The sequence below is a fragment of the Hordeum vulgare genome, chromosome 5H, assembly GCF_904849725.1.
Source record: "Hordeum vulgare subsp. vulgare chromosome 5H, MorexV3_pseudomolecules_assembly, whole genome shotgun sequence".
Lineage (NCBI taxonomy): Eukaryota > Viridiplantae > Streptophyta > Magnoliopsida > Poales > Poaceae > Hordeum > Hordeum vulgare.
Window position 1 is genome coordinate 389,117,270 of NC_058522.1, and position 11,508 is coordinate 389,128,777.

The window sequence follows — 11,508 nt, forward strand, 5'->3', positions numbered from 1 at the left end:
TGTCATGTGTGGACCAACCATAGTTGTCATGTATGGTTAATCATAGTTGCCGTGTGTGTTTACCTGATTGCCATGTACGCGCAGTTGCAGTTGCCATCTAGGAATGAATCATGTTGCCATGTGTGTTCACGTAGTTGCCACGTACGCGCAACCCTAGTTGCCATCTAGCAACGTACGCGCGCGCCGTGTGAGCGAAGAGTAGTTCGCCCACATGCGCGTGGAATAGGTGGTGACTGTATGGACAAAAATTGGTTCGCCCACATAGCACAGCTGACAACCACATGTTATATGCCGTGTTGGCGAACTCTGCAACGCCCGCACACACGATGATGCCTACGTGACACTGAAATTCCAACATATTCTTTTAAGATTCGTGCAAAACAAAATCAACGTGAATAGACGCGTGCAGGCAAAGTGTAAACCTGTCACATGTGTGAACGTTATCATTTTTCTAAAACTATAGCCTTTGACCTTAAAAAAATAAACCTGTAAGGAGCATGTATTTGTTTTTTAATCTTGCAACTAAACAGGTCATCAAGGAAAAGGAGCACAGCTCAAAAAAAGAACAAAAAAGAAAACGGAGCACAAGAGAAGCGAAACACGGAGCAAGAATCTTTCCAAGAAAACTCAGAGCAAAAGCACGAAGAGCTACGCGTGGAGGCGTGGAGCCCACGCACCAAAACGTCACCGCCAGCGCTCCTTCTCCCGTTCCCCCAATTTCCGTGGAGGCGCGCCGCATAGCAGCGGCGACATTGGGCGGCGATGGCCTCGGTTAGGCCCCCACTCCGCCGCCTCGCGCTATTGCTGAACAGCCGCATCCGCGCCAACAACCGCTTCCTCGCCTCCGCCTCCACCTCCTCCTCGTCCTACCCCACCGCCGCCGCCACCGAGACGCCGGCGCCGGCGGAGCCGGAGGTCGTCAGCATGACGGATAACTGCGTCCGTGTAGGTGTCTCGCGGTATCTTTATTTCAGTAACTACTCTCTGCTTTGCTGCTTCGATGGACAATTGTTCCATAAATTCGGGGATATAATTTAGGATCTTGTACGGATCGATATTCATCATTTTATAAGATTTAACTGTGGAGTTTGTCTATATTTTCCTTCAGTTGTGTAACGACTCTGTAGAAATTTAGGGGTTTAAAATCCGAGGTTATCATTCTGGGAGGATCTCTGAGTTTTCTTAATTTCTTATTTGGTATGAAGACTGCAGAGTTCTATGTATGTTTCGTAATACAGATCATATACTGTTGTATACAAAATTGTTGTGTTATTGTAAGGAAAATGGGTCACTTACTCACTTCCGATACTTCTATGTTCTGTATTTTGCTTCTTCAGTTAGTTTAGCACCTACAGTGTCTGATCATGTAATTTCCTTGCTGCAGAGACTCAAAGAGTTACACACGAAAGAACCATCTGCTAAGGGCAACATGTTACGCTTGAGCGTTGAAGCTGGTGGTTGTTCTGGATTTCAGTACACTTTCTCACTGGATAACAAGGAAAATGCTGATGATAGGTTGGTGGCCATGCTTCAGATTGAGGTTTCACGATCTTTGTTTGCAACGCCATTTTTAGTGGGACATGGAATCTCTGAAATGTTAAGCAATGGAGCATCAACGTTTATCAACAGTCTGATCAGGGTACAATTGCATGTCTCAAATGTTCTCGATTTAACTGTAGGGTGTTCGAGAAGAATGGTGTTAAGTTGGTTGTCGACAATGTCTCATATGACTTTGTGAAAGGTTCAACAGTCGATTATGTAGAAGAATTGATAAGCTCGGCATTCGTGGTTAGTTTTGAATTCCATTCATGGCTCTATCGCTCAATACCTGGCACTATTTTAGATTACCCTTTTAGATTACCCAATTGCGACCCTACTGTTTTATGCTTAGGGATTTTCTCTTATTTGTGTTTGTACGATGTGCAGGTTTCAACCAATCCAAGTGCTGTTGGAGGCTGCAGCTGCAAGAGTTCCTTCATGGTTAAATAATTCGATCATTAGTAACTTTGAGAGAGGTAGCTTGACCGAACTTTCTGTTGCAGTATTTTTTTTTTGAATTACTACAATACTTTGATACTTTTAAATAAGTCCTCGTTATTGCTAGTACCTTAGGAATCTTATGTAACCTACTGCTTTACTAGAATATTTTTGTTATGTGGGTACATACTCATTGGTGGCCTGGACCTGGCCCGCCGGGTTCTGGACAGCCTCATTAATGCTTGGTGCCCAAGTCTGGGACTTGCATAGATATCTTGGACATAAATTATGGTTCTTCCATCTTTGTTATGTGAGCTGGCTATAGAATGCCAGAGAGTTATTAGAGCAAGTACAATAAGGTATAGTCAGCAAGCTGTAAGGATTAAAATACTATATTTGTGCTGAGTTGGATGCGAGAGAAGAGGAGAGAGAAGGGAGCACGTGCTCCTAGGTGCTTTGTAAGATTGAAAGGTGAGCCATATATGATAAAAGTAGTACTCTTTTATAACTAACTATTGTACAAGCTAGCTATAAGATGGGCTATAAGACTGCTTATAGCCAGCAGTTGGTTATACTATTAACCATGCTCTTATGGTGGGAGGAGAAATTGATAAAGAAGAATCCCCTCCCCTCTCCTACTCCTGTTACCGTTAGCCAACCCTAGTGGCATTGTTGCCTGTTGGACAACACTTCATTGGCTTTGAAGATCTTGCAACAATGTCAGCATCATGGGGAACAGGGTACCTCGGGCCTACTGTAATGGGCCGAGCTCGACACCACAAAGATCTAGCAGTGCACCATGTCAAGTCACATCACTGACAACGTCAAGGCCAAGGAGAAAAAGCACTAATGATCAGTACTCAGGACTGACTCCCCCGAGCACGGTTCCCCGACCAGGGCCGGCTCTGTGATTTCAAAGGCCCCAGTGCGAACTTCATCGATGGGCCCAACAGTGAGAAGAATCATATTCGATACATGAACATGTACAATTGCTATAAATTCATAAAACTAATCTTTTATACTAAAACATATAAAAATAGCATGCTAACCTTCAGTAATCATGGGAAACGAGACTTCTGTGTATTTTTTGACGCAAAATCATCAATGAGAGTGTCAAGATCAATACTATCCAGCATATTCTTCTCAATGCAGCACATAGCCAAACCATTCAGTCTTTCTTGAGACACTATTGACCTCAAATAATTTGTCACTAGCTTCAGTTTTGAGAAACTCCTTTCAACTAATGCATAAATTAGGAATAGGTTGATTTGATAATTACCTTTTGAATGATGATCTTGCCGATTTGATCCCTAAACTCAGCTCCTGGTTCGGCGCCACCATGCGGTGTGCCGGTGCCGCCATGCGTCGCCTGTCCGTGATCCCCAAACTCAGCTCCTGGTTCAGTGCTATGCGCAGGTGCCGCTGTATGTTGCCTGTCCGTGCTCCCTGTTTCCTTGTGCGTGTTCGCCGCTTTCTGATTTCCGATTTGATCAAGAAGAATCAAGAGAGGATTAAGGAAACAAAACGGCAACCGTGGCTCACAAACCTGGTGGTCTCGTGCGTGGCTGCTTGCTGGGCCGGGCTGAACGTGAGTTATTTCTGGATTTTTTTACCTTTACTTTGACATATATACTATGGGCCCCTCTTTAGGCCGGGCCGTAGGCCGTCGCACCTCTCGCACTGGGCCAAAGCCGGCCCTGTCCCCGACCAACTTGGGCAAGGTGTCGCCCCCGAGCATGATGACAGCCAAACATAAGGAGCCAGGGGAAGTGCGTGGGGCCTTCCCCGAGCACCTTCAACTCCCCCGAGCAACAACTCTGTTCCTGGTGGGCCTTCTTAGGGGTCTATCGGAGGGCAAAACATTCAACACAAGGCCTGCACAACTCTCTTAGGCCCTGCTTGGATTCTAGGGTTAGAGTTAGAGTTGGTTATATTGAACTCATCTAACCCTCAAAAATCCAAACAGGTGGGTTAGAGTTGGTTAGATGCATCTAACTCATCCAAAAAATCTAACCCACCCAAGAGGTGCTTTTTTGGGTTAGAGTTAGGTGGGGCCCAGAAAAAGTTACTTTTCTTTCTCCCTCCACCACACAAAATCTTAGATAAATGAGCCAAATGATTGGAAAAAGTGCATTTATTGACAATCTAACCCTTCCATCCAAACACCTCTTTGGTTAGAGTTAGTTCAGAGTTAGTCTGGAGTTAGAATCTAACTCTAACCTCTAACTGAGTTAGAGTATCCAAACAGGGCCTTAAGCTGCCTGTAATGGGAGTATCATAGCTAGTATCATACATGCCAACTAAGCAATTTCGATGAGGTGGCATAGAATCAAATGAAGAAAAAAATGGTTGAGTATCATATAAAATGATGTGCTACTATAGGTCTTGCATGACAATAAATGAACTACCCTATGATACTAACATATGATACTATGCATTACGGATGTGGTATCATACACTAGTATCATATGCATGAGGCTGGTTGTAATGGATAGTATCATATACTAGTATCATGCATATGATACTAATCTATGATACCGCCGCCGTAATGCATAGTATCATATGTTAGTATCATAGAGTAGTTCATTTATTATCATGCAAGACACATAGTAGCACATCATTTAATATGATACGGTATCATGATATGATACTCGACCCTCTCTTTCTTCATTTAATTTTATGCCACCTCATCAAAATTGGCTAGTTGGCATGCATGATACTACTTATGATACTCCCATTGCGGACAACCTTATACTAGTATATGATACTACCCATTACAACCAGCCTTAGAGTTATGAGGACCGACCGACGCATTAAATCTGGGTCTGCATACCTACAACGATCTACGCTTCATAGATACTCATCATGAGTCTACAATATGATGGTTTGTCCCGTCCCAAGACGACAACGCCTGACGTTTACGCTGCCCGTAATGGGAGTATCATTGGTAGTATCATGTATGCCAACTAAGCAATTTTGATGAGGTGACATAGAATTAAATGAAGAAAGAGAGGGTTGAGTATCATATTATGATACTGTATCATATTAAATGATATGCTACTACGTGTCTTGCATGTCAATAAATGAACTACTCTATGATACTAACATATGATACTATGCATTACGGATGTGATATCATACACTAGTATCATATGTATATGATACCAGTATATAACTATCCATTACAACCAGTCTTATCAGAGATGGACATGCGCCACACCTTTTTGACTTTGGCACCACCACGGATGGCGTATCTACATCAGCCTTGTGCCACTGCCCTATGGGCCCTAGTGAATTGTTGATGGCAGGATGGGCACATTTCTCGAGGAACCGACTCACCTGTCGTCCACCACGCCACGACCGTTTGATGGGCTCATGTGGAGCGTACAATTTGTACCCCCAAAAGGTTCAACATATCAACTTAATTGTAAAGGCCATTGTGTTACCCTCCATGCCTATAGAAGGGGAGGGCCGAAGCCATAGAAAATGATCAATTCTTGGGTAGGTGACCTCTCTATGAACTTAACAGAAGACCAAAAGCTAGGAGAAGAACATTAGAACTATCCCGAGGAGCAGCTCGTAACCACTCATATAAGATATCAAGAGCTAGAGCAGACGTAGGGTATTACACCTCATGGTGGGTTGGACCTGGGTAAGAAACCCGTTTCTCTGACATAAAGTTCACCGAAGTGTTTTAGCCCTTGGCCGAACAAAAAAGGGGTCTAGCCTTAATCCTCGACATCAACGATCACACGTCAACATCTGGCGTGCCAGGTAGGAGGCTAAGGATTTGATTTTCTTCGAACCAGTTGCCCCAGCCATGCCCTCGCATGGATCGCGGTTGCGATGGCAATAATGCCATTCGTCACCGATGCACGCAGATCTCGCGGTTGCGATGGCAGTAATGGCATTCTTCACCAACGCACGCTGATCCTTTCGACACAGAGGGCCACCCTGGTGCACCGACGGAGCCGTTGCTCCGGTGTGTGGCTGGGAAGCTGCTTGCAGCGGGCTCGGTTGTGGAGGCGACGGTGGCTGGGTAGCTAGTTGCAGCGGAATCGGCTGTGGAGACGGCGGTGGCTCCGTAGCTGCTCGCAACGGACTCAGATGTGGAGGCGGCTGTGTCTGCGTAGCTGGTTGCGGCGGCTCGGCTGTGGAGTCGGCGGTGTCTGGGTAGCTACCCGCAGCGAAGTCGACTGTGGAGGCGGCGGTGTCTGGGTAGCTGCTCGCATCGAACTCGGTTGTGGAGGCGGCGGTGTCTGGGTAGCTGCTCGCATCGAACTTGGCTGTGGGGGCGGAGAAGGCTGGGTAGCTGCTTGCAGCCGAGTCGGCTGTGGAGGCGGCGTTGGCTGGGGAGCTGGCCGTACCGGGATCCGCTGTGGAGGTGGTCGTGGCAGGGGAACTGCCCATACCGGGCTTTGCTGTGGAGGCGGCGACGGCTGCGGCCTCCTCTCCACCGCCGGCTGTGGCATCGGTGCGCGAGGTGCAACGACGGCATCCAGTTCGGCGTCGAGGGCGGACTTAAGTGCGGTGTTTGAGAGGAAGGCCCAGGCATCGGCGACGAGGCGGGCAGCCTCGGCGATGTACACCGAGCAGGGGCGGTCGGGGTGGGACCGGTTGAGGAGGAGGGAGAGCCGGCGGAACTTGGGGTGGACGACGTCTGGGTGGCGCGACGCGGGGTTGGCAGGGTCGAGGCCGAGAACAGCGTAGGGATCGGGCTGGCCGCTGGGCAGGCGGCGGCGCTGGGACGCGAGGAGGACGTCGGCGGCGGCATAGAGATCCTCGGCGCCCGGGGTGCGGGGGTCGGCGGCGATGGCATGGGAGGAGAACTCCTTGCAGCCCTCGAGATCCCTCGCCATGAGGAGCTTCTCGGCCACACTCATCCACTTGTCCGCGTGCCGCCGCCGGATCCATTGTTTGGTAGAGGGTGGGATTGAGGGTTCGGTGGAGCTCGAATTGGGGATGGATCTTTTTTTTCTCTGATGGCCGAATTGGGGATGGATCAGCTGGGTGTGCGTGTGCGATAATAGCGATGTTAACATGGACGATTCCGACACAAACCAACGGCTTTTCATGGGCATTGGACGGCTCAATAGCAATCCGAGTTTTGCTCACTACTATACCTCAGAATTCTCTGGTGATTACAAGTGATGGAGCGTATGGGCATCATTGTTTTGCTAAAAGAAAACACAGGCATCACTTGTCAGCATAGAGTTCTGCCAAAATTGACAGTGTGTGCTCTTTTCTAGATTTGTCTTCTAAAATTAAAATCCGTGAGTCCAAAATTACAAATCGCTTTTAATCCTTGTATTTCTTGCATCAAGATCTTTAAAATTTGATTCCATGCTGAAAGGCTTTCACGAACTTTCTTCAAACGGAATTTGTGCTTCCAACTGCACTAACCTATGCCGTCGCAAAAGAAAAAAAAACTACACTAACCTATAATATCAACGTGAACTAACCCGTACTTCAATCTAGTAGTAACTTACTACTGATTGGGGGCCTGCACATGACGTGCCGCCTGAGAGGAATCTCTATGGTGCCACGTAGGCACACACCGTTTCCATTTTACTGTTTGTACTACGTGATATTATTTCATCAGATTTGGTACATGCAAACTTCTAACTGGAACAATAAGACACACGTGTGCAAAACCAACGCAATCTGATAATGGATTCTCATCGGCTACATGAAGTACTGACATTGTCTAACACTGATATGATTGCGTTGTCCCTAGTTATATACTCTACCTACTCTAAATTTTCCACACCTCTCTTTTTTGGGGTATCAAAACGAGTGGAACTAAACGTAGAACACAAGTAGTACAACAAATAATCAGTAATGGTTCACCGCAAAACTATAGAGTATACTCACCTGCTCCTACGTGTTTGTGTTCGTCACATCAGTAGCAATTGGGTCCTCCGTTGTCACATCACCAACCGGGGCAACTGTCGCCATAGCCACCTCGTCGGTGAGCAGATCACCATTGGTGGTGGTGGTCTGGTGATGCCCTTTCTTGCCATCCTGCTAGTGGGTCCTAGGCTCAATGAGGAACTAGAAGAGTGGTCTCACGAAGGCCTTATGTGGACGAAAGATCGGTCGGCGCTCCTGTCCCGGGAATATGGCGGCGAACAACAAGGACGAATACGATAGGCTCCTCATGTCCATGAACATGTACCAACCCTCCCAATATGCGTTCTTGGGAAACTCATGCCTTACAAAGAGGAAGAATAGAAAGAAATAAGGAGAGAAACTTGTATAACACTGACAGGACTAAAATTCAAAACCAACAAAGCAATTTCACTAATCACAACCTTTTTCTAAGAATGCAACCCAAGCCAAGTCTACGAGAAATGCAACCCAAGCCAAGTCTACGAGACTGTCAACAACCCTCCTCATTTGATTAGTCAGGTCTGCTTCCTTCAAGGTCATGAGATTGTTAGTAACACTCTTCATATGATTAAAGTAGCCAAGTCTCCTTACTTCAGTCACAGAAGTTGTGTTTGTAATATTGTTATAGAGAGGTTTAAAGAAATTATGCGCATTGGCCATTGATGGAGGTTTTTGCATAACAAAGAAACAAAAAATGCTCAGAGATGGAAGGATCAGAATTGCATTTTGACCCATCTAGCGCGATGCTATTGTATACCGCAACATCCTATGCTAAAGAAAACCCCACAAGCATGTTCATGATACTATGAAAGTAATGGCTTGTTATGCAAATAATTATCGATTTATAACAGCTACTTGTGGTATGGAGTCCCAGATTAAAACCCACAATAGACTCCTTACTATATACTGGAATTGCTTAAAATAATCAAATGGGTGTACCTATAATAAAGGAAGCATACATATTATTATAGAACCAAATATGAAACAATATGCAAACTTTGCATTTTTGTCATATAAGTGAAATTTGGAAGATATGAACCTTTTTATGAGGATAAGCGTACTTTCTTTGGGATGCTCATATCGGTCTTATAAGGAAGGTCAATAAATATATGAGCACATCAAGGATCCCCAAAAGTTGCACCATAAGAAAAGAATGCAAGAGTAGAGAGGAAACACCAAGGGGGTTACATTAGTAAACCTGATCTCATCCTAGAACTCGTAGAACCAAGGGTGTGTTTGGTTGGAGAACCAACTGTCATGGAATGGAATGGTTCCATTCCAGAGGAACGGGCCGGTTCCGTTCCTGTGTTTGGTACGAGCAAAAAAGTGGAACGAGATGGTTCCATTCGAGTGTTTGGTTGGGAGGCATGGAATGAAAAATGGAAGGGAGAGGGCCGGCGGCGACGCAGCAGAGAGGAAGGGAGAGGGCCGGCGGCGCGGCGCGACAGTAGATAGGGAGGGGGCCGGCGGCGCGGCGACGCAGCAGAGAGGGAGGGAGGGGGCCGGCGGCGCGGCGCGGCAGCAGAGAGGGAGGGGGCCGAGGGCGCGGCGGCCCCGGCGATGGCCTACCTACGTGAGACATAACCCCACCGTGTCATCGATCGGAGAAGGAGTTCGCGAAAGAGACAATCACGGTTACGCACTCAGTTGGCATGATTTAATTAAGTTAACTTCAAGTTGTCTAGAACCAGTGTTAAACAAAGTTTCCACGTTGCCACATAACCGCGGGCACGGCTTTCCGAAAGATTAAACCCTATAGGGGTGCTCCAATTGGTCCATCAAAAATTACCATGAGTCGCATAGAAATCCTCGATTACGAAGCTCGCGATCTCGACGGACTCCTTAGTGGAAAACCTCAACTCTGAGATTACCCAAAGCATCACCGGAATCCCGATGCACAAGACATTCGTCAAAGGTAAAACTAATCCAGCAAGGCCACCCGACGTGTCGACGATCCCGATAGGAGCCACGTATCTCGTTCTCAGGAAACGACGGATAAGCGAAGCGTACGGTGGCCTGATAGACATCATTCGAGTTACCGTGGGTTGGTCCCGCATGGTGCTCTGTTTCGGACCAGCACTGGCCCTCCCTGTATTATGTTGAATTACTCCTCGGGTAGCGCTAACTCCCTATGCATTTCAGTATTAACAGAATTATTATGTTGGGCAAATATAGAAGCAAGGTTGGGCCTTGCCAGACCAGCTTTAATCTAAAACGAATTATCAAGGGGGTCCCCATAACAACCCCGTTCGTGTTAGGAGCGCTCAATTATGGAATATATCACCGGTAGCCAAAACTAAGGGGGCAAAGGTGGAACAAAACACCAGGCTAGAAAGGCCAAGCCTTCCACCTTTTACCAAGTATATAGGTGCATTAAATTATTTAGCAATAATATGGTGATATGACAAGGGACCCATGTTATCACATGGAAGCAACTGTACCTGCAACTAGCAACGCTAACACATGGTTAAGCAAGCGGTAACATAGCCAATCAGTGGTTTGCTAGGTTGTGAACAGGGTGAAGGTTTTCATGGCAATGTTGGGAGGCTGATATTTAACAGGTGGTAGGCAGCGAGACATAACGATAGAAACGGTAAAACTAGCATGGCAATGATAGTAATGGTATATGGGGAAATGATCATCTTGCCTGAGATCCCGCTTGGAAGAAAAATGACTCCGTGAAGCAGACTAACCGACGTATTCGAACGGGTCCTCACTTTCCGACACGCTTGCGGAACTCTAGCAAGACGAAGGAAAACGGAAACAAGCATCAACACACGATATTCACCATAGCACATGCACGACAAGATGCAATCCACACAAGATGCATGATCAGTTGAATATATGCAAGGCATGACATGTCAATTCACATCAATCAAACACTATACCACATACCAATTATTTAGTTCTATCCCGATTAGGTACACGGTAATATTAAATGTGGTTAAACATGGCAAGAGGTGAAGCGTAATTAATCTACCTATCTAGGCATTTTAAATGAGGTTGGAAACGACATATAGCATCTCCGAGAAGACCTCATACGTTAATTTATAATTCTTTCCAGATCTGCACTAACATGTTTAAATATTTGTTAAACAGCAAAATAAATAAGTTCACGTGATTCTACGCGTCATTTCAATCAATTTACACATAGAGAACATCTCTAATGGAGCTACGGATCAAAAGATACGAACACCGCAAGATATGATGGCATGAATGCAATATGTGTGCAACGACAGTCACGAACATTTCAAAACATACAACCAGCAAGATAATATGAAATTACATGAGATTCTAAGCAAGTTTCATATAGCACACGCCCAAAACGGAGCAACGGTTCAACAACTACGAGCTAAACAAGAAATCACTACAATCTGTCCAAAACAATCACATAACATTTTCTACACCTTCGAACAACAAGCTACGCAGCTCCAAAATGCTCAAACAAGGCATGAGGCCATAGAGGTCAAGATGCACTACAACATACTACTAATAACATCTAGCATGGAAGCATGGATCACTAGGAAAAGAACTCGCAAAAAGGCATCTCGCACACAGTTTCAGCCTTAGTGAAAATATCAATTTATGACAGTGCAGTTTTCTATCTGAAGGCATATTAACAGCAACAAAACTATAAGC

General features: G+C 45.9%; 2 protein-coding genes and 1 long non-coding RNA gene across 3 annotated transcripts; 1 reads left to right on the plus strand and 2 right to left on the minus strand.

Moving 5' to 3' along the window:
- Nucleotides 1–625: 625 nt before the first annotated feature.
- On the plus strand, nt 626–2,286 carry LOC123397895 (iron-sulfur assembly protein IscA-like 2, mitochondrial). The gene is made up of 4 exons (XM_045092415.1): nt 626–945; nt 1,385–1,515; nt 1,680–1,788; nt 1,927–2,286. The coding sequence occupies exons 1-4, from the start codon at nt 763–765 to the stop codon at nt 1,987–1,989; spliced, it is 486 nt and encodes a 161-aa protein (XP_044948350.1). The 5' UTR covers nt 626–762; the 3' UTR covers nt 1,990–2,286.
- Nucleotides 2,287–2,811: 525 nt separating this feature from the next.
- Nucleotides 2,812–3,959, minus strand: LOC123397896. The gene is made up of 2 exons (XR_006610037.1): nt 3,257–3,959; nt 2,812–3,163 (listed from the first exon to the last, which is right to left on the minus strand). It is a non-coding gene; the product is annotated as an uncharacterized LOC123397896 (long non-coding RNA).
- Nucleotides 3,960–5,382: 1,423 nt separating this feature from the next.
- LOC123395635 (formin-like protein 5) lies at nt 5,383–9,231 on the minus strand. Its single transcript, XM_045090661.1, has one exon. The coding sequence runs from the start codon at nt 7,056–7,058 to the stop codon at nt 6,081–6,083; it is 978 nt and encodes a 325-aa protein (XP_044946596.1). The 5' UTR covers nt 7,059–9,231; the 3' UTR covers nt 5,383–6,080.
- Nucleotides 9,232–11,508: the final 2,277 nt, after the last annotated feature.

Coding starts and splice junctions, on each gene's coding strand:
- LOC123397895 (XM_045092415.1), top strand. CDS start 763: ATGGCCTCGGTTAGGCCCCCACTCCGCCGCCTCGCGCTATTGCTGAAC. Junction 946..1,384: donor TGACGGATAACTGCGTCCGT/GTAGGTGTCTCG, acceptor TCCTTGCTGCAG/AGACTCAAAGAGTTACACAC. Junction 1,789..1,926: donor TGATAAGCTCGGCATTCGTG/GTTAGTTTTGAA, acceptor TACGATGTGCAG/GTTTCAACCAATCCAAGTGC.
- LOC123395635 (XM_045090661.1), bottom strand. CDS start 7,058: ATGCCCATGAAAAGCCGTTGGTTTGTGTCGGAATCGTCCATGTTAACA.